Genomic DNA, 22,589 nt, shown 5'->3' on the forward strand with positions numbered 1-22,589 from the left:
GAAGTGTAGGTGTTTAATGGTGGAAATATCATGTAACTTAAATTAAGTCATTACTTTTTGAGAAATTGCATTTTGGTCTTTTATGTTAACCTTTTGTCATCTTGATAGTATTTATTATTGAATTTTAGTTTTAGTTCGGTATTTTTTTAATTTTTCTGTCATTTTATCTTTCTCTATTGTATGGAATAATGTAACACACTGTATTGATATCATATCAGTGTTATAAAAAAATTAAAAAAAAAACAAATAAACAAGGTTAGTGAATCAAAATTGAAATTTAAAAATATTAATGATCAAAATCGAAAAAAATTAAACATATAAAATAAAAGTATAAATATTTTTTATTACTTTTTTAAATTATAAGTTAGTTATATATTGTAAAAAAGAAAAGAAAAGGAGGAAAACTAACCTCGAAAAAGTACAGTGGGAGCTGAAGGGTGAAGACTACTGAATACTGATGAACAAAGAATGTCAGGTAGGCTGAATCGATCTTCTAGCGCTCCTTACAAGAACGCTCTCCCTCCTCAAGAACTCCTTGACGATCTCTGCAGGTATTCATTCACTGTGCATTTTTATGTGTTTTATGTATTGCAATACACTGAGATTGGAGGCTTAAATTAATTCCTATTCAAATTTCTACAGTTTTAAGTCAAATGCTGCAATCTCTCTCGGTGAACTAATTTCTCTTACTATTGAGGGATGACAAGGGAGAAAGTGTTACCTCCAAAGAATTCTAGGAAAATTGGTTGTCTTGAAGGGTTTGTGGGTTGTTCGTTATAATATTTTGCTTAATTCTGGAAATTTTAGGTGATATTTGAACGGTGGTAAAGAAATTTTGGCTGAATTATCACCTGGGCGAAGTGGGTTGAAAGATTTGTAGTCCCATTGGAAACCACAAATGTGTTGGCTTTTCCTCTTCACGTTTCTTGACAGTTTCCTTCTACTGGTGTTGATACTTGGGTTACAATACTTGGGTTACAATATAAGAAATTGTGTAGATGGAAGTTCAATTGGTAAATTAGATAGTTTGTGCAAATTAACATGATGGAAGTTAAACATTTTCCATTTGTTCTGCAGTCGTTTTGTTCTCAACGTCCCTAAGGAAGACCAGCAGTCTTTTGAGAGGATTCTGTTTCTTGTGGAGTATGCTCATTGGTTCTATGAAGATAACTCAGTTGAAAATAATCCATCCTTGAAGTCATTAACATTGAAGGAATTTACTTCTTTGTGTATCCTTAACCCCTGTGTATTTAGTTGAACCTTTTTTGTGTCCTTGTTTAAACTGTGTAATTCACATTTCTTGTTTTAAGTGATTTTAGTCCTGTAATTTAATTTGACTCGAGATAATTTAATTTGACTCGAGAATCATTTTCCTGAGAAATTGAAGTTCCTAATCTTGCTCAAGTATCATGAGCTATTAGACGTTTTCATTCTTTCCTCTGGTTGGTTAATTTTTGCTGACAAGTTGAAAAATCAGATCTGTGTTTGATATATTTATAGCTATTATAGATAGTTCTTGTATTACGACGTGCTTTTATCATTTAATCTCGAACGGAGGATCAGTTGTATCGTAAAGATGATTTATATTTGATGATTTTCGCCCTCCTTAATAAGTTGCAGTGTTCAACAATTGTGAAGTTCTGAAACCATATGTTGCCCATATAGATGACATATTTAAAGACTTCACATCATACAAAGTTAGAGTTCCAGTAACAGGAGCCATCATTCTGGATGAAACTTATGAAAGGGTTTGGTCTTTTGCTCGTAATTACTGTTCATTATTTGATCCTTAAGAAGGTGAATTTGGTGAATATGTTTGCCCTTCTTTCGTTGGAATCTTTCTTAGTTGAATGTTCATATTCATTGACATTTATTTGCTTTGTTAACCTAAAGAAATAAGTTGCCGATTAAGAACTAATTGTTGGAAGTATGTTTTCTAGTGTAAGGAGATGAAAATGAGCTTTTTCTGTGTTACTCATCGGGCAATCGATTGATTCTAATAGTATTATTTGTTTATCCCCTTAAACCGCAGCGTATAACTTATTTTAGCTTTTTGTTTATTTTTCTTGTCACAGTGCATACTGGTGAAAGGATGGAAAGGATCTAGTTGGAGTTTTCCACGTGGGAAGAAGAACAAGGATGAAGAAGATCACAAATGTGCCATTAGAGAAGTATGCTCATCTTCTTGTGCTTATTGTATTGTCTTGCATGATTGGTAAGAGTATTATTTTATACCAGTGCTCTATGAATTTAATTGTGATTACATTGTGGCATGTATGTAATATCCTCATTGTGAATTTAATTGTTGTTTCATTTGTTGCGACATATAAAAAGACTATATACTTGGGCTTGGCTTCAGAATCGTTCTCTTGTCAACGTCATGTTTCCCTATTAATTGCATGTGATGTTCAAAAGGAGCAACTGATGCTGTCACTATTTTCTTTTCCGTGCATTTTCAAGGAAGAATCGTTGTTATTTAAATATTTCATGTCTTACTTCATCATTTCTGATATGCAGGTCCTAGAGGAAACAGGTTTTGATGTTTCCAAACTTCTAAACAAAGACGACTACATTGAAATGGTTTTTGGACAACAAAGAGTGCGTCTGTATATAGTTGCTGGGGTGAAAGATGATACATCCTTTGCTCCTCTCACTAAAAAAGAGATAAGTGTATGTCATTATTCCTACTCAAGAACTTAAAACTTTTTGGATTCGGTCATCATGGGAATATGATTTGTCCATGTGGTTTTTGGAACAGTTTTTTTTCTTTTCGTTGGTTGTCTTCATGGGTTTGTTCCACTAACCTTACTTTTTAGGATGCTTTTATTCAGAAAATCAGCGAAATCAACATGCTATGTTATGTGCAAGCTGGTTGCGCCTTTTACACATACATTCATGAATCTTATGTTTCTGAATCTGCAACAAAGCTGCTCAATGCTAGCAATGTTATGCTCCTTCTATGATGTTTTACAGGAAATTGCATGGCAGCGGCTTGATGATCTTCAACCAGCAAATGAAGATGTCATATCTCGTGGGATCACCGGCCTTAAGCTATACATGGTTGCTCCTTTTTTGACGTAAGTATATTGGCATAAGCTATAAATATTTGAACTCCTCGATGACTCTGTCAGTTTTATAACGATGTACGATTATATTGCAGATCTTTAAAGTCATGGATCTCCTTGCACCCACCTCCTATAGCACCTAGATCAGATAGACCTATGAAAGGTCCTTCTCTTCTGCAACTCAATCTCTCTCTCGTAATATAAATTATGTGTGAGGCCGCAACTTTTAAATAAATTCTGGGAAACGAATGTGCTATTGTTTTAGAGAATCCTATGCACCTTGGAGTCTTGGACTGTGTATCCTTACTTGAACGTCCTCTGGAGCTCTGATATGACTATAACAGTGCCTTTTCGTGATTCTGCCTACAATTTTATCTCTATGGTGCAGGAATTACAGTTTGGAAAGCAAAAAGTGGTTCTACTGGAAGCAGCTCAACAACAGCTGAGAACCAGCCAAATAAAGCAGTAGCAGACATTAATCTTTCTGATTCACGACCTGGAAGAAGCTTCAGAAACTTTCGGTTTGATACAGGTCCAATATTTCAATCGATAGATGCTGCATTCTCTTCTTAGATGAAGTTACTCTTTGCAACTCACGTGCATGCACATAATCTCGTCTGTTTTGACCAATGAAAAAGATTCATCACCGCTTGTATGGACTGATAGCTCATTGGAGAGTGTTGGTAGCTGTTCTTGCTGTATATTTTGCGTTGGAATGAGCTTTAGGATGTGCATACTTTCAGTATGAATACGTCCCATATGATAGGTCAAGATTTTGCACTATATGAACAAAGAGCTATATGGAAGCTTTGCGTGGTTAGCCTAATTAGCCTCTCATCGAAAACCAAAAAGATAAACTGGGAGTGAAATATTCTATCACACAGCACCTGGCTTATCTTTGTCTGTCTCCAACACTGGAATGAAATCCGCCAGAATCGAATTTATTTGTAAAAATATAATTAAGCACAGCCCGACACGAAGTACAGAAATCAAAATAAGTAATGAGAATTTCATTAGTTTTCAACAATCCTAAAAAATAAAACGACACTTTTTTTTTACAGAATATGATTTAAACCCCGACATTTAACTACATTAAAAGAAATTTTAATCTCAACTTTACATGTCAACAAGTTGTAATGATGAAGAATAAGTATAGCATATTTTCGAAAATAATTTGATATATCGAGATATCCGAGAAAAAAATTATCCTGTGTGGCATACAGCACAAATACTCATGTACTGATTATATCATTGAAACTTTTTTCTTATTAATATCAGCAAACAGAAATTCCAGAATCCATTTGCTTGTACTTGGATGGATCTGATTCGATAAATTCATTCAATTTAGATTTCTCGACTTATTTGGATCAAAAATTCAAGCAAATATATTAGGTTGTACAATTTTAATGATAATAGTAATAGATTTCAACCTTCATTTTTTCCACCAAATCAAATTCTTCAATTCAACATAACCAAGTACAACCTGGAGGAAACTACAAACTATATTATATTAGACCAAATCTCGATTTGATTAGCCAATATCAAACTCCAATCAGATAACATTATTCTTTGTAAAACCCATAAATCTAAGAAATAACAGGATTAACAACGGTGGATATATATCAATCCCAAACACAAAAATACAGCAATCCAGCTTTTGATGAACATCTATTGTTCCTAAAAATTATAGCCGCTCGGTAAGTAATTGTTGGTAAACATGGTTACCGATTCATGAAAAGGACCGTCGTAACAATCTACATTTAGCATCATACAGATCTTGGTCGAGAAATAACATGGTAACACCTTCCCATTCAACGAAGCTAACATTACAGATTCTTGGTTTCAACGTTTTACCTAGGCAATTCTTGATTACAATACAATGGAAATGATAAGACCCCTGTGAAAGAAAAAATATTATGACTAAGATGATGGATTTCAAAAAGTATCAAAGCTAAGATGACAAGTAGTAAAATCATGAATAGAAATTAACAAATAAGATGCATACAAGATCAAGTGGGCATTTTCACCTCAAGTCACGGGACATTCATTCTACAGATAAAGCGTTCTCGCTCCTTCACGTGAGGTAGCAATTAAAAAGAACATTAGAAAGGGATAGGAAAAAACAAGCAGGAAACGAATGAAAAGGGCAAATGCAAATCAGGGAGAATCAGATTTTGAAACGGGGAGTCCCCTTTAATCATTATTAGCATATACCATAAAAAGGTATCATGATGATGCATTATGAGTAAATATTCAGCAATGAGCAGATAGTTACCAAACTCCAAAGCTACAACATCGAAGTGGGATCTTCCTGGCACGGTGGTGGAACAGCAACAGGGGAAATCTTTACTGAAATTAATGGCGAGTAACCTATCTCATAATTAACAAGCACTGGCCCAAATATGTTGAATTTTTCTGCACTATTGTGAGCAACTTCTGCATCAGAACCCCGCTTAAATATTACTTTTGCTCGACCAGACTCATGATCAACTTCAGTCTCAGATTCCATCAGAGGCCCAAACCGCCTGAACATTTTATTAAGATTTATTTCAGAAGGAACACAATTTCTCTGTTCAAAGTTCAATATAAGCTCAGCAGGTGATGATTCTTGCTTCTTTCGTCTAACATTCTCATCTGAATCTGAGATGATGGTTGGATAGGTCCGGGTGGAAAACCTCTTTCTAGAATGTGATTTACGACCAGGTTTCACTGATTTTTCTGCATCAAAGAGCACAACTTGAAGATTGTCAGCGCCGTTCTCGCAATTATGCAACAATTGTTCTTCAGCATAGTTCTGGACAATCCTATCCGTCCAATAGGAGTCATTGACATCATCAAATTCAAAGTCTTCAGCTGATCCTCCAGCAGCTGGAGCAGCTCTTTTCTTTCTACCACGTCTATTCAAAGCACTTGAACTTCTGAAACCCTTGAAGAAAGTGATGACTGTATTTAGGAAGTTATGCCGTTTCTTGGGTTCCTGTGCCACCAGTTGAAGTTGAGTTAGCATCTCGTCTAAAGAAAAATCCCTTGAAACATCCATACTTTGCCTTTCAGATTGTTCATGTGCATTCAGAGAACCATCATTTACTGTTTCATCATTGAGGCCCTTTACCATTGATGTTGATCCCGTCAGTTGGCAGGCTACTCTACGGATGCATTCACCAATTTTAAACGAAGGCTTAGGAGTTTGATTGGCTGAAATAGTTACTTTTGCTGCAGGAACAGCTAGCCTTTTCTCTGACCCATCAGCCAGAGGGTCAAGTGCTTTCCGTTTTTTACTAGAAGTTGAGGAAATTGATTTATTCACATCTTTTGCAACTAATTCATCTTCATCATCACCCATTAATTCTGTCAAGCTTCTCTCCTTTCTAGACTGAAAGCTGTCTTTTGGAATGTGTTTGGTTTTGTGGGAAAGGACCATATCATCACTAGTTTCTTCTGCGTCATTTTCCAGTAATTCCCCAGATGAGGGGAATACAGTTGGCAAGCGGTAGCCCTTAAAACAACAAAATGCAGACAACTGTGCCCGAGCAATAACAAGATCCAATCGATCAGCCCCAGAAGAAGCACGAGGTGCTAAATCTCTAACATACTCAAGAAGTTTATCTGGTTCAAAAGCACAAGGACCAGCAGATTGATCCACACCGGTTCTTAGACTCGATTCATTATGTATCCCAGCATTCTCTACGATCTGAGTTTTAATCTTGTCATAAGCATCTTCTGGTACACACGAACATGCTAAACCCAATTCTACACGTCTAGAAATCTCTTCCAAGGCACAGTCAACGGCGTTTTGAAATGCTTCAGAATTACTTTGCTTCTCAATCTGGGAAAAATGAGGCCTGAAAGCCTTCAACACAGATGCATCATTCCAAGCAAAGGTTCGATCTCCAAAATATGCTACCAAATAAGAGTCTTTCTTATAATATTTAACAGCCCTTTCTGATGCATCTGCAGGATCAAATACCTGTCCAGGCCACCAGGGATAGCTCCTGACTTTACCCCAGACCAAATCTGAGAGAGAAAATTTACCCTCATTTTCTGGTGGTGATAAATAACCTGGTTGGTTCATTCGCAAGGAGCTTACGGATTTTACCGCTTCCTCAATCAAAAACTTTGAATTTTCACTCTCATAAGCAGGCTCTTCATTTCCAAACGTAGGCTCCTCCCTGTAACCCACTTCCTTTTCTCCATCATATGTTCGGTCAAATTCTATTTCCTCGTTCACATCCATGAGTGTAGTTTCAGAAATATGGTCTTCCATTATATGAACCCCATTATTTTTTCCAGAATTATCGTCTGCTTCTCCAGGATTGTTTACCTCAACAATAGAAGTAATCATATCAGAGACACGTGCCTTTGCTACATTACTTCCATCAATCTCCTCACTGCTTTCACGAGTTCCATCCCCCGCCAAAACTTTCGCTTGAGATAATGCAAACTTCTCATCGTTAATTACTTCAGTATCTGATGTGCCAATCAGAGGTTGATCTGCATACCTCCCAGAATCTGCTTCTACCATTTCCTCATCTCCTACACAACTCGGGCTTGTCGTACTGAGTAGATTATTGTCAATATCAGGTTGAATTCCAATCGCGAGGCCCTTATCTTCGTTTATTGCAGCAGTATTTACACCACCATCAACTTGAGTTGGTTCATTTGAGCATAGATGGTCTTTCTGAACCACTCCAGTTTCTATGTCTCTGTTAGTCTTCAGGCATTCATTCTTGTTTACAAAACTCATATCTCCATCTTTGAAATCCAATACATCATCAGAGTCCATGACAATAGCTTCATGTTTTTCAGTGGAAAAAGTGTATTCACAAGAAGATTCTACACCGGCATTTGAAATACCATCAATCCCATTTGTTATATCACATTCCACGCAATCAAAATCTTCTATACAAACTTGATTATTATCTTGATCATTAGGTACAAGGGCATCCAACTTAAGAATCAGGTTCTCTGTTTCTGTGGCAATAGCATCTCCTTCATTGGTCTCTTTTCCTCTATCGCCATTAGTGCTTGCACTGACAGCATTAGCTCTCAAAATTTCACCATTCAACCTACCACTAAATGAAACTTCTTCACTAGACAATGGAGCTGCAACATCTGAAACTGATACAGAGAGATTCAAATCCACAGAATGACTAGGATCAATATCAGCATAATCAATGGTGTCAACTGCACCAGAATTAAATAAACCAACTTCTTCAACTGCATGGTCTTCACCGTTAGAGTTGAGAGAAAAATCAGAAGGTGCGACTTGGTCAGAAGCTCCGTCATTAGTTGCCTCATTCATTATAACAGAATCAGCATCCAAGAGATCCCGACAAGGAGCAGAATCGTTAGCAGGGTACAACACCTTGACTTTGCTTAAATCACCATTTCCTTCAACAACAGCTTCCACTGAAGTTCTCAAAACTTCAGTTGTTCCAATGTCAGAACTATTGGCATTATCAGCTGTTTCATCTTTAGCCACCTCTTCAATCACCATGGCAGACGTCCTCACTAGAACTTCCTCAGACTGTTCAGTAACAGAGTCCGGCGTCACCAAGGACAACAGACCCGTTGAAGAAATTCCATTATTGCAACTGTCGTCATTCACAACACCAACCCCACTCAAAGGTGATTCGGTAGCAGATTCACCATACTTGGCTTCTTGATTTTCAGCAACATGTTTTGGTTCATCCACCGTATGCACCACCTTGTTTACCTCCAACTCATTTCTGCCTCCTTCATGAGGGGTATCCAAAGCCCTTAGAAAATCTTGACTCTCGGACGTATGACCCTCCAAATACCCAGCTTCTCCGGCTAGGTAGACACCTTCTTTTTGGACACCAACACCATCAACAAACACATCAGACCCGACAATTTCAACCATCACTTCTCCCCCATCCCCCTCGTCGTAGGAGTCCTCGGTATGTTTCTCACTTTCGACAACTTCCCTTAACGTTTCACTGGCTAAGTTAACAAGAACAGGTGACCCTGAAACACCAGCACTACATACTAGGCCAACATCACCTTTCTCATCTTCCATAACCAAAATATCTGAACAAGCAAAATTTCCACTTTTTCAAAAAGAACCCGACTTTATCAAGAATTGGAAAGATTCACACAACCCTAACGGTAGAAAAACACAAATCTACCGAGAACGTATTTGAAACAAAGGTATCTTCAAGAAAATTCCGTGTGCGAATACTATTGAGAAAACAAGTAGTGTATTGGTTTTGAAATCGAGAAGTTGAAAAAAAAAAGTACCTTCTGGGGACGTTCTTCTGGCAAATTAAAGCTGGGATTTCTGAGGGTTTTTAGAGAGAGAGAGAGAGGTACAGTAAATAATCCACTGTTGGGCACGATGAGCTAGATTTGAAGATGTGTACAAAAAACATGACAAAATAAGCAAATGTCCTTGTCCGTTTTTTCTGGTGAGTTTCAAATGCGACTTTGAATCCATCTTCTATGCGACTTTAAGATTCTTTTTTCTTTTTTTTTTTCTTGCTTTGTTTTTTTTATGGAAATCATTTTCTTGATCTAAATTAATATAACTTTATTCTTCTCATTTGTCGAAATGTACAATTTATATTAAAATTAGAGAGAGAAGTACATGAAACTGAAAGCTTTAACTTTGTTTACATTATATTGGAAAAAATTTACGTGTGACGATCTCACGAGTCGTATTTGACATATATCTTATTTAGGTCATCCATGAAAAAGTATTATTTTTTATGCTCAGAGTATTACTTTTTATTGTGAATATCGATAAGATTGACTCGTCTCACAGATAAAGATTTGTGAGACCATCTCACAAGAGACCTACTCCATTTTATTTTACAATGTGATGATAAAATAAACATATAAAATTCATTTAATTTTCAAATTCTTTTAAGTTATGGTTATACAAAAAAATAAGGTTAATATATTAAAAAAACTTAATTATATTTAAATTTATTTTTTACGTTTATTAAAAAAACAAATAAGTAGAATTATTCTCATAGGAAAGTAGGTGTAATTATCCTTAAAAATTATCATCTCAATCTATATTTATTTATTGGATATAAAAAATGATATAAAATTTCAAAATTTTAAATAATTTATAAGATTAAATTTATTACTTAAACAAAAATATAATATAAATATAAAAGGGTAAATTGCTCATAAATCCTCAAACCCAAACTCAACTTTACCCAAACTCCCTACACCTAAAAACTTTTCTTTAAACTCCATAATACTTTAAAATGGACAAAAATACCCTTATTCCTATTTTAAGTTTAATTGATCCTTACGCTTTCAAAATGGTATCAGAGCGAATGGTTGATTTATTTCAAATACAAATTTTATTTTTTATAGTAACTAATTGTAAGAGAAGGAGAATTTCAAAAAAATTATGAATCCGAACTTAGGTTCGAGAAAAATAATTTACAAGATTTATTCCAAAATTTTGGAATATCAACAAGTTTATCTAACTATTGTTAGATATCAGAAACAGAAAGGGAAGCAACCGCACCCTCAGGTAAACTCTCAGGTAAACTTATGATTCAAGCAAATAAGTTTCTGGAGATAGTACCAGACTCCTCTAAGCTTTCTTTAGATCTTTGAGAAATCCAGAAAACCAGTACAAAATTATGACAACATGCTATATTTTGTACCCCAACGAGTTGAAGAAAACCTTAAAACCCAGGAAGAAATTCTCGGAATATTAAAGGATATTCAAACAAGAATTCAGAAACTAGAACAACAACCAGGTTCTAGTAAAAGAACTTCAGGAGGATGGTTACCATCATCATTTGGCACCGAACCTTTGTTACATCAACAAGGGAAGGCCATAGTGGTGTCAAAACCATTGACTGAAGAAGAAAAGATGATCAATCTAATTAAATCTGTCTCAGAAAAGAAATTTATCTAATGACAACTTTAGAAAGGATTGGTCTGGAGGATCTACAAGAGCTTGCGGAATCTTTGCAAATCTCAAAGTTGTAGAACACAACAGGAGGTGAAATACCTGCTATAACCTGGTCATCTATTCAGGAACCACCAAGGGAAAGTGTGGGATCTCAGAATGTAAACATGAGAGAATCGCAATCTGATTTCCATACTGGGGGAGGATCACACCCTGCGGGAACTAGGACAAGGAGAAATCAAATTCCCTTGCACCAAACACCCTACGGGAAGACTGTTTTAGATCCGATACATCCTTACGGGGTTATGCTTAACCTTGATGTATTAGATTTTAAAAATAGAGAAGATCTCATAGATGACTGGACATCTGCTATGAGAATCGCAGCAGGAACACTTGATCTCAACAAAGAATGATTTATTAAACTTTTAGAAATGAGTCTAATGGGATAAGTGAAAATTGCTTGGGACATGACTTCATTAGAAATGAAAGAGTCAGTCCTGGCCGGAGAATCTCTAAGCAAGATAGCCGGAAAAATGGCTACCCTATTTAAAGCACAATTTATAGGGGTAGACTATTTTAATAGTCAAGATACAGAGAAAAGGAAGAAATATACTCAAGCTCTGTATAGTCTTGAATTACACGATATATGTTTGGTAGATGAATACATTATGTTATTCACTAAATATCTATGGAATTCAGGAGTCGAAGAAGATATAGCTATGCAGCTTTTCTTCGCAAAAATGCCAAGCCCTTGGAGAGAAATGCTCATAAGGGAATACATACTTGGTAATCCAGATACGTTGGCAAGAAGAGCTTCTTTCCTTAAAAGAAAATTGGCAGAATGGTGCCATATGGCAGCATTACAAAAGAATTACAAATGCATAAGGGGTATCAACAAAAGAACTCCTTTGTGTTGTAAGGAAAATGATCTTCCAACAATTATTGGAAGTAAACCACAAAAGCATAAGAGAAAATGTTTTAGGACTCATCCTTATGCTAAAAGTGGAAGAATTCCAAGAACTGTATGGTCTAGACAGAAAGCCAGATCTTATAAATCTGGACAAAGAAGCGGACCATCAAGAAGTAGGATATCATCCCAAGTATCGAGTACATATCGAAGCACAAGAAGAACACCTATGAAGAAAACTTTCAGAAGAGCTCATACTCGAGCAAATGAAAGTTTTAAGGATTGTAATTGTTGGACATGTGGAGCAAGAGGTCATATTTCGACCAACTGTCCAGAAAATGAAAAAAGAGGAATTAAACGCTTCGATCCTACCCGGATATTGAAGAAGCAGTTTATTACCAAGATATTATTCAAGTATACCGATTTGAGGACATTGCCTCAGATGAGAGTATATATGAAGAAGAATAAGTTCTAAGTCAAGAAGGATTCGATGGAACTGAATCGGAATCTAACTGAGAACGAAGTGTTTCGACACGAAACACATGAGGATCTGTCTGGATTCTTTAGCAAGACAACGATATCTAATAACATAGTCCAAAGGATCATGAGAGAAAACCCTAGTATATAGAGATATCAAGGATTCTCTGCAGGACAGGTAGAAAAGTTCTTAGGAAGTCTTGGCCTAAGAAACAGAAAGCATCATCTAATCTATAAAGTTTCTAGAAGGGAAATGGCTATCCCAATGGAACTTACAGGAAATAGAATGGAGATGCAGTTAATTCCTTCTGAAGAAATTAAGGAAGAATTACAAAAACTCAAGATAGAAGTAGCAAGGACTATGCCATGGATTCATATTGGAGCAATCCAGATTATGATAAAGGCTACTTTTAAAGAAGGGATAGATTCACCTATGATATTGCTATATGCGATAAAAGAATGGGGAATCTACAAGATTCAGTACTGGGAACAATCTCAGGAAATCTCTGCGCAGGAAAGATTGTAGGAGTAATATATCCGAGGATAGCCTACAACCTGGCAGATCGAGAATTTAGCCGAGCCTTGACATTGCATCAAAACTTCAAGGAAAAAGAGCTGATGAAAGAAGGTAATAGGTCATATTCTATTACCTATCAGATTTCATATGCTCTATCTAATACACATCTGATGCAAATGTGGTTGATCAAGCACCAAAGAAAGCATGGGAGTCATTGGAGTTGCCCGAAGGACCTATAACGAGGGGAACGAAGCAAGAAGTTTAAAGATGCACTTCAAGGACTCATGATGAGCTATCAAGGAAGTCCTACAAGTTGGATATCTAAATTAGAGGAGGTTGAGAATCATGAGAATAATATTGGAGGTTTTTGGAATGTTATTCAAGTGCAATTGTCGAAGGTACAACGCACCCGCGCCAGTTCAGGGACTGCACCCGCAGTCCATAATAATCAAATTTAAGAGAATATTGCCGAAGCTATACCGCACCCGCGGTCCGAAGGCGAGCGCACCCGCGGTCCTTTGCACCCGAACTTCGCCGAAGCGGCACCGCACCCGCGGTCCAGTCTGCAGCGCACCCGCGGTCTTTTGTCAACTTCCGTGTCAAATTTGCTTGTTATCATAATTAAGCCTTTTTACACTACTTTTTCATACTTTATTTAACATATATTCAGTGTATCAGACCAAAAACGAATTATGATGAATGATAAATAAAAGTTCTTGAGTTTTCTCTCAAATTGCAAAGCTTGTGCTTTGTGTTTATCAAAATCAAACTTATCAAAGATTGCATCTTTGTGGCGTTTGTCGATTGTTCTTCGCACGGATTATCAAAACAAGTTCTTTGAAGGTTCGTTTGAAATTCAATTGTTTTATCATTGATATTTGTTGCTAAGTTATAATCGCTTAGAGGTGAATATAACAAAAATCGTTACTTGTTTCAAAAGATCGGGACAAAATAATCGTTCCTTGTTTATTATTGAATTGAGGGTGCGATTTATATATTCGTGCTTGTCTTTCATTCGTACGAGGATTCGTATCATTTGGTATCAGAGCTTTGGCTCATTGAATTCAAGTAAGTATCGTTTTTTTTTTTTCAGATCTGTCTCAAATTTCATTTTGTTTTCAGATCTGTGGTATTCTTTTGTTTCTATTGTCATATCTACCAAAAACAAAAACAAAAATTTGTTTTGTTTCAAGTTTTGTGTTATCCTTTGTTCTATTTTAGGATCTGCGTTATTTCTATCATCTTTTGATAATCCAGAATTCCCAAAAAAAAAAAAAAATTGTTCTGTGTTATTCTGTCGTTCTTGTTTTTGTGCAATCCATGTGAAACAGTTGCAAGTGTTCACAAGTTGAATCTTGTTAGTTTGATAAAAAAAAATAATATATATATAAAGATTGAGCACACCTTTGAGAGAACTATCAAATTCTAGTGAAAAAAAAACATTTGAATGCGAGTGTTATTTCTTTGGAGTGATCGTGAGAATTTGGGTGAGGAAAATCTTTTATTTGTACTAACATTTTATTGCAGGTACAAAATCTGAAATTAAAATGGAGAGGGAAGTAGGAGAGAGTTCGAACCAAGGGTTATCTAAGGTTCAAATGGATGCGTTATTTGGGCATTTTAGTAGAATGTTGAGGGCCGAGTTGGATCCTTTATATGAGAGGTTGGATAGGCTTGAAGTTAGTACGAGTGAAAATAAATCTAAGCCTAAAGGTTTGGGTAGAGTGGATGAAGAAGAGAATGATTATGATTTGGAAGGAGAAGAGGAGAGCCAAAACGAGAATTGGGGTAGAAGCGGAAGAGGTAGAGGATTTGGTAGAGGAAGAAGAGAAGCCTTACGTGGTAGGTACGATGATGAGAATAAGGAAGATAATAACATAGGCAGCATTAAGATGAAAATTCCGTCGTTCCATGGTAAGTCGGATCCAGAGGCTTATTTAGAATGGGAAAAGCGAGTTGAATTTGTGTTTGATTGTCACCATTATTCCGAACAAAAGAAGGTTAGGTTGGCCGTGGTTGAATTTGTTGATTATGCACTTATTTGGTGGGATCAATTAGTGACCACTAAGAGAAGATGCAATGAGAGGCCTATAGGAACTTGGGCGGAGATGAAAAGCGTAATGAGGAAGAGGTTTGTACCAAATCACTACTATAGAGAAATATTTAAGAAGTTACAAACTTTGAAACAAGGTGTGAAAAGTGTTGAGGACTACTATAAAGAATTGGAAGTAGTCATGATTAGAGCAAACATAGATGAGGATAGTGAGGCTAATATGGCTCGTTTTCTGTGTGGTTTGAACAGGGAAATTCAAGATCAAGTGGAGCTTAGACATTACTTGGATCTAGATGAAATGGTGCAAATGACGATAAAAGTGGAGCAACAACTCAAGAGGAGAGGAGTTGGTCGTACCACACAAACTGGGAATACATCAACACCTTGGCGTTCCAACGTTGTTAAACGTGAAGAAAGCAAGGTAGTGGTAAATCCCAAAGTTGACATTAAACAGGAGGCGCCTAAGCAGGGAATGCAAGGTAAACCTGAAACTCCTATTAATCGTTCTAGAGATATTAAATGTTTTAGGTGTCAAGGAGTTGGACATATTGCTAGCCAATGTCCCAATAAAAGGGTGATGGTGTTGAATAATTATGGGGAGTATGAATCTCATAGTGAGGGAGATGATGGAGAGGATGAAGATGAGATGCCTGCATTAGAGGATCCTGATGAGGGATATGAAGCAGTTGTGGGTGAGGCATTAGTGACTAGGCGTATCATGAGTGCCCAAGTCAAAGAAGAGGAGACGAATCAGCGGGAAAACTTGTTCCATACTAGATGTTTTGTCAGTGGCAAAGTTTGCAACGTTATTATAGATGGAGGAAGTTGTACCAATGTTGCTAGTCTTGAGATGGCTGAAAAATTGAGCTTGCCTACTTTGAAACATCCTCAATCATATAGGCTACAGTGGTTGAACGATTGTGCTGAAGTGAGGGTGAACAAACAAGTTTTGGTTGCATTTTCGATTGGGAAGTATGTTGATGAGGTATTGTGTGATGTGGTACCAATGCATGCTTGTCATATTTTGTTAGGAAGACCATGGCAATATGATAGGCAAGTGACACATGATGGGTTTAGAAATAAATATTCTTTTGTACTCAAGAAAGAACACATTGTTTTACTTCCTTTGTCCCCAAAACAAGTGTTGGAGGACCAATTGAAAAAGAAGAAGAGAGATGAGGCCGAAAGAAAGAGTGAATTAAAAAGTGAGATGGTCTTTGAAAAGAAAAATGAAATGGCTAAAAACAAAAGTGATAAAAAAATTGAGATAGCCATACAAAAGAAAAATGAGGAAAAAGAAAATGAGAGGAAAGATACCAAAAAAAAATATATATGGTCCAAAAGAGTGACATGAAACAATTGATGCACACACATGATACACTTGTGTTGATTCTTTACAAAGAGATTCTCTTTAACACAAGTGATATAGCCGGAAATCTTCCGAGCATTGTTGTTTCCCTTTTGCAGGAGTTTGATGATATATTTTCAGAGGAGCTACCTCAAGGAATACCACCATTGAGGGGGATTGAGCACCAAATTGATTTTGTGCCCGGAAGTGCATTACCAAATCGTCCAGCGTATAGAAGCAATCCGGAAGAGACCAAGGAGCTTCAACGGCAGGTAAGTGAATTATTATATAGGGGTTTCGTGCGTGAGTCCATGTCTCCTTGTGCTGTACCTGTTTTATTAGTTCCTAAAAAAGATGGCTCATGACGTATGTGTGTAGATTGTAGGGCAATCAATAACATAACCATTAAGTATAGACATCCCATACCTAGACTAGATGATATGTTAGATGAGTTGCATGGTGCTTGTATTTTTAGCAAGATTGATTTGAAAAGTGGATATCACCAAATTAGGATGAGAGAAGGTGATGAGTGGAAAACGGCTTTTAAAACCAAGTACGGGTTATATGAGTGGATGGTCATGCCTTTTGGCTTAACTAACGCTCCTAGCACCTTTATGAGGTTAATGAACCATGTCTTGCGTGCATACATAGGAAAATTTGTTGTTGTTTACTTTGATGATATCCTAGTATATAGCAAAGACTTGGATGAACATGTTAATCACTTGAGAATTGTGCTAATCACACTAAGGGCTGAAAATTTATATGCTAATTTAAAGAAATGTGATTTTTGTACAAGCAAACTTGTCTTCCTTGGTTTTGTGGTAAGTTCGCAGGGGATACAAGTAGATGAGGACAAGGTGAGTGCTATTCGAGATTGGCCAACACCTGCTAATTTTAGTCAAGTTCGAAGCTTTCATGGTCTTGCAAGCTTCTATAGGAGGTTTGTAAAAGATTTTAGCACACTGACGGCACCGATGACGGCGGTGATTAAGAAGAACGTTCCATTCCATTGGGGCGAGGAGCAAGAGAAGTCTTTTAATATTATTAAACAAAAGTTAATTAATGCGCCTTTACTTGTTTTGCCTGATTTTTCTAATACTTTTGAAATTGAATGTGATGCTTCAGGTGTAGGTATTGGTGGTGTTTTGATGCAAGGAGGACGACCAGTGGCGTATTTTAGTGAGAAACTCAATGGAGCAGCGCTGAACTATCCAACGTATGACAAGGAGTTGTACGCGCTTGTGAGGACTTTGGAGGTGTGGCAACACTACTTGAGGCCTAAAGAGTTTGTGATTCACACGGATCATGAGTCTCTTAAGCACCTTAAGAGGCAGCAGAAGTTGAACACGCGGCATGCCAAGTGGGTTGCATTCATATGTACATTTCCCTACATCATCAAGTACAAACAAGGTAGGAAAATGTAGTGGCTGACGCATTATCACGGAGGTATGTACTAATCTCTACTTTGGAGTCTAAAGTTTTGGGGTTTGAGCATGTGAAGGAATTATATGTGTTAGATGAGGATTTTAAGAATGTATTTGAAACATGTATGCATGGTCCACATGACAAATTTTATTTGCATCATGGTTTCTTGTTTAAAGAAGATAGGTTGTGCGTCCCTAGATCATCCATTCGTGAATTACTTGTTAGGGAGGCACATGGGGGTGGCTTAGTGGGGCATTTTGGTGTGGCTAAAACTTTAAGTGCATTGCATGAACATTTCTATTGGCCACACATGAAACGTGACGTTGAGCGTGTTTGTGATAAGTGCATTACTTGTAGACAAGCTAAATCTAAAACACAACCACATGGCTTGTATACACCACTTCCCGTCCCTAGTGAACCTTGGGTTGATATTTCTATGGACTTTGTTTTGGGGTTGCCTAGGACAAAGAAGGGGAGGGATTCTATATTTGTTGTTGTGGATAGATTTTCTAAGATGGCTCATTTTATTGCTTGTCACAAAACTGATGATGCATCTCACATTGCGGATCTATTCTTTAGAGAAGTCGTTAGGTTGCATGGCATGCCTAGGACTATTGTTTCGGACCGTGATGTTAAATTCTTGAGTTATTTTTGGAAAACGTTATGGGCTAAATTTGGCACAAAATTGTTGTTTTCTACTACATGTCATCCTCAAACGGATGGGCAAACTGAAGTTGTCAATAGAACTTTAGGAACACTTTTGCGTGCTATTCTTAAAAAGAACTTAAAGAATTGGGATGATTGTTTACCATTTGTTGAGTTTACTTATAATCGTAGTGTGCATGCTACTACGAATTATTCACCATTTGAAATTGTATATGGTTTTAATCCTTTGACTCCGTTGGATTTGATGTCTTTACCTGTGAGTGAAAGGTTGAATATGGATGGCAAGAAGAAAGCTGAATTCGTCAGAAGTTTGCATGAGAAGGTCAAGGATAAAATCGAGAAGAAGAATTTACAATACACGAAGCAAGCCAACAAGGGAAGGAAAAAGATGGTTTTTAAAAAGGGAGATTGGGTGTGGTTGCACTTAAGGAAGGAAAGATTTCCAGAAAAGCGACGTTCAAAACTCTTACCTAGGGGTGACGGACCATTTCAAGTGCTTGAAAAGATCAACGACAATGCCTACAAATTAGACCTACCAGGTGAGTATAATGTCAGCTCTACTTTTATTGTTATTGATCTTTCGTTGTTTGATGTAGGAGATGATCAAGATTTGAGGACAAATCCTTTTCAAGAAGGGGAGAATGATGCAAATGTGGTTGATCAAGCACCAAAGAAAGCATGAGCGTCATTGGAGTTGCCCGAAGGACCTATAACGAGGGGACGAAGCAAGAAGTTTAAAGATGCACTTCAAGGACTCATGATGAGCTATCAAGGAAGTCCTACAAGTTGGATATCTAAATTAGAGGAGGTTGAGAATCATGAGAATAATATTGGAGGTTTTTGGAATGTTATTCAAGTGCAATTGCCGAAGGTACAACGCACCCGCGCCAGTTCAGGGACTGCACCCGCAGTCCATAATAATCAAATTTAAGAGAATATTGCCGAAGCTATACCGCACCCGCGGTCCGAAGGCGAGCGCACCCGCGGAAGGCGAGCGCACCCGCGGTCCTTTGCACCCGAACTTCGCCGAAGCGGCACCGCACCCGCGGTCTTTTGTCAACTTCCGTGTCAAATTTGCTTGTTATCATAATTAAGCCTTTTTACACTACTTTTTCATACTTTATTTAACATATATTCAGTGTATCAGACCAAAAACGAATTATGATGAATGCTAGATAAAAGTTCTTGAGTTTTCTCTCAAATTGCAAAGCTTGTGCTTTGTGTTTATCAAAATCAAACTTATCAAAGATTGCATCTTTGTGGCGTTTGTCGATTGTTCTTCGCACGGATTATCAAAACAAGTTCTTTGAAGATTCGTTTGAAATTCAATTGTTTTATCGTTGATATTTGTTGCTAAGTTATAATCGCTTAGAGGTGAATATCACAAAAATCGTTACTTGTTTCAAAAGATCGGGACAAAATAATCGTTCCTTGTTTATTATTGAATTGAGGGTGCGATTTATATATTCGTGCTTGCCTTTCATTCGTACGAGGATTCGTATCAACATCGTTCTGAATTATTTATTAGAAACGAGTTTATTGAAATACCAGAGATATTTGAAAAAGTTGCTCGGGCAATTTATTCAGAAAGAATTGAGTTTCCTTTAATACAGGAAACATATATCCAAATCCAAGATAAACCGATTCTACAAAGGAATCAAAGTCTTAGGATGAAATCAAGAAGACTATCTTTTCAAGGAGATAGAATTACAAGTTATAGATGGAAAAAAATGCCTGTCATAGAAACCCAACAGGAGCTAAAAAGTTTTTCTACGATAGGAAAACCTCGATGCCCAGAAGGATGGAAGGAAGTCGAAATAGTATTTGATATTACTAAGCAAAGGAATCAATTTTCTTGTAATTCAATATACTAGTTGGAACAACCTATGATAGGAACTTACCAAGGACTGATTAATATCGGAGATTTGGAAGTTCATATTCAAGGAATTCCAGGGAAAGAATCAGATCGACTGATTCTTGGACTAGAGTTTCTCGAGGAACATAAACCTTGGAAACGACTAGAATATGGAATGAAGTTTATGACAGAGGATAAGATGTGGAAAATCCAATGACTACAAGTCCATTATCTATTTACATTCCAGTAGGAATGTTGTATGAACAATATAAGGCAGAATATTTCGCTGCTTATATTGATTCAGGTGCTGGAATATGTACAACAAAAAGAGGAGTTTTTCCAAATAATTTGGAAGAAGAATTACCCAAGATTGCTGGAAGAGATTTTTCCAGAAGAATCTTAATCTTATGTAAAGGGATTAAGATGACAGAAATCATGATTGACGGTGCTGTGCAAACACCTTGGTACAAGGTAAAGACACCACCAATTTATTTTCATGATACAAGAGCTGACATATTGTTAGGAAATAATTTCCTACAGATGTTCAAATCCTATACTCAAGAAAATGAAACTAGAAGATTAGTGTTCACAACACCCTGTGATCACAAAATCATCGTCCAGAGACTAAGAGAGGCATTTTTCAGAAAATTGTCCATCCAGTTTCGCAGCAAGCGTGGTGATTCAGGACAACTTCTGAACCCAAAAATGAAGGATTCTAGACGGTTTGGAGAAACAATGCTCCAGTTAAGAGCAGATCAAGTACTCCAACCAGAAGATATATAATGCCTTAAGATAACTCTACAAACAAATAAAGTAGAGTTCGAATCTAAGGTATCATTGGAAGATGTCAAGAAGAGGATCAAAGAAAACTACAATGAAGATCCCTTGGCATGGTGGGACAAAAATCAACTTAAAGCTTGTCTTAAAATTAAGAAGGCAAAGAGTATGAATTTGTCCGTTGCAAGCCTATCCCAATGAATATTATTGATCAAAGGGATATGCAGATTATAATCAAGGAACATTTGGACCTTGGTTTGATCAAAGCAGGTATGTTACCATATAGTAGTCCAGGTTTCCTGGTAAGAAATCATGGTGAGATAAAAAGAGGAAAACCCAGACTTGTTATTAGTTATCAAGAAATTAATAAGATTCTGGAGTTTGATGGGTATTTTATACCTATTAGAGAACATTTGATTAGTTGTATTCGAAATGCCAAGATATTCTCTAAATTTGATTGCAAGTTCGGATTTTATCAGATTCGAATGGAGGAAGGAAGCAAGAAATTCACAGCTTTCTCCACACTTCAAGGACATTATATTTGGAAAGTGTTACCAATGGGATTTGCTAATTAACCCCAGATATTTCAAAGAAAAATGGATAATCTTTTTAAAGATTATTTTAAGTTTATGTTTGTTTATATTGATGATGTTTTAATATCATCTAAAGATATGAATGAACATGTTAAGCATTTGGAGATTTTCTCCAATGTTTGCAAGAAATAAGGACTGGTTTTATCTGAAAAGAAAGCAGTCATTGCTACAAGGAAGATTGAATTCCTCGGAATTGAAATCGATGAGTCAGGAATAATTCTGCAAGAACACATAGTGGAAAATGTGCAGAATTTTCCAGAAAATCTCAAAGACAAGAAGCAACTTCAAAGTTTTTTAGGAGTTGTTAATTTTGCTGGGATGTTTATCAAAAACCTAGCAAAACATAGGAAAGTGTTCAGTCCATTATTGAAAAAAGATGCAAGATTTATATGGACAAAAGAACACACAGAAGGACTTGTCCAGTTGAAGAAGATTTGTAAAGATCTTCCAAAAATGGCGATTCCTCAAGATGAAGATGATCTGATGTTATACACAGATGCCAATGATCATTGGTGGGCAGCAGTTCTTACTAAGCTCACACCAGATGGAGAACAAACATGCAGATATTGCAGTGGGTTATTCTCAGATGCAGAAGCCATTAGATGTCATATCAACGAGAAAGAATTTTATGCAGTTAAAAGGACTTTTGAAAAATGACCATTATTTTTACATGCAAAGAAATTTACTTTAAAAGTTGATAACACACAGGTAAAAGCTTTCTTAAGAAATAGAATTGAGTCTAAACCAGAACAGACAAGATTATTAAGATGGCAGACACTATGTAAGAATTATATTTTTTGATATTGTGATAATAAAATCTCATGAAAATATTCTTGCAGATTTTTTAACAAGAGATGGACAGCATTGACATTGATGTTATTATCAAGATGCAGAGGCATTTGAGGGAACACCTTGAAATGCTTCAAACCGAGTTCAACAAGTTGGCCGTTAACGCAGAAGTTGCGGGAAAGCTACAACAAGTTGATAAGAGAATTGTCTCTGATCA

The 22,589-nt window shown here is 36.6% G+C and overlaps 2 protein-coding genes across 6 annotated transcripts; one reads left to right on the plus strand and one right to left on the minus strand.

Annotated features, from left to right (window-relative positions):
• The first annotated feature begins 406 nt into the window (after window positions 1-406).
• LOC142533746 (mRNA-decapping enzyme subunit 2-like) lies at window positions 407-3,891 on the plus strand. Its single transcript, XM_075640623.1, has 8 exons — window positions 407-551; window positions 1,078-1,229; window positions 1,621-1,748; window positions 2,076-2,171; window positions 2,518-2,670; window positions 2,974-3,077; window positions 3,161-3,228; window positions 3,454-3,891. Exons 1-8 carry the CDS (start codon window positions 469-471, stop codon window positions 3,636-3,638), a joined length of 969 nt encoding a protein of 322 aa, XP_075496738.1. The 5' UTR covers window positions 407-468; the 3' UTR covers window positions 3,639-3,891.
• A 682-nt stretch (window positions 3,892-4,573) lies between these two features.
• LOC142533752 (uncharacterized) lies at window positions 4,574-9,465 on the minus strand. Of its 5 annotated transcripts, none has more exons than XR_012816799.1 (3): window positions 5,341-9,438; window positions 5,093-5,137; window positions 4,574-4,962 (listed from the first exon to the last, which is right to left on the minus strand). XR_012816799.1 is itself a non-coding variant. In XM_075640631.1 (2 exons), the coding sequence occupies exon 1, from the start codon at window positions 9,103-9,105 to the stop codon at window positions 5,353-5,355; it is 3,753 nt and encodes a 1,250-aa protein (XP_075496746.1). In that variant the 5' UTR covers window positions 9,106-9,438; the 3' UTR covers window positions 4,574-4,962; window positions 5,341-5,352. The 5 variants fall into 5 exon arrangements, 3 of the variants coding, with proteins under 3 accessions (XP_075496746.1, XP_075496745.1, XP_075496747.1); XR_012816800.1 differs by having other exon boundaries at window positions 5,071-5,137; XM_075640631.1 differs by lacking the exon at window positions 5,093-5,137.
• Between the last annotated feature and the right edge of the window lie 13,124 nt (window positions 9,466-22,589).

Source organism: Primulina tabacum, chromosome 18 (genome assembly GCF_025594145.1).
Source record: "Primulina tabacum isolate GXHZ01 chromosome 18, ASM2559414v2, whole genome shotgun sequence".
In the NCBI taxonomy this organism is placed as follows: Eukaryota; Viridiplantae; Streptophyta; class Magnoliopsida; order Lamiales; family Gesneriaceae; genus Primulina; species Primulina tabacum.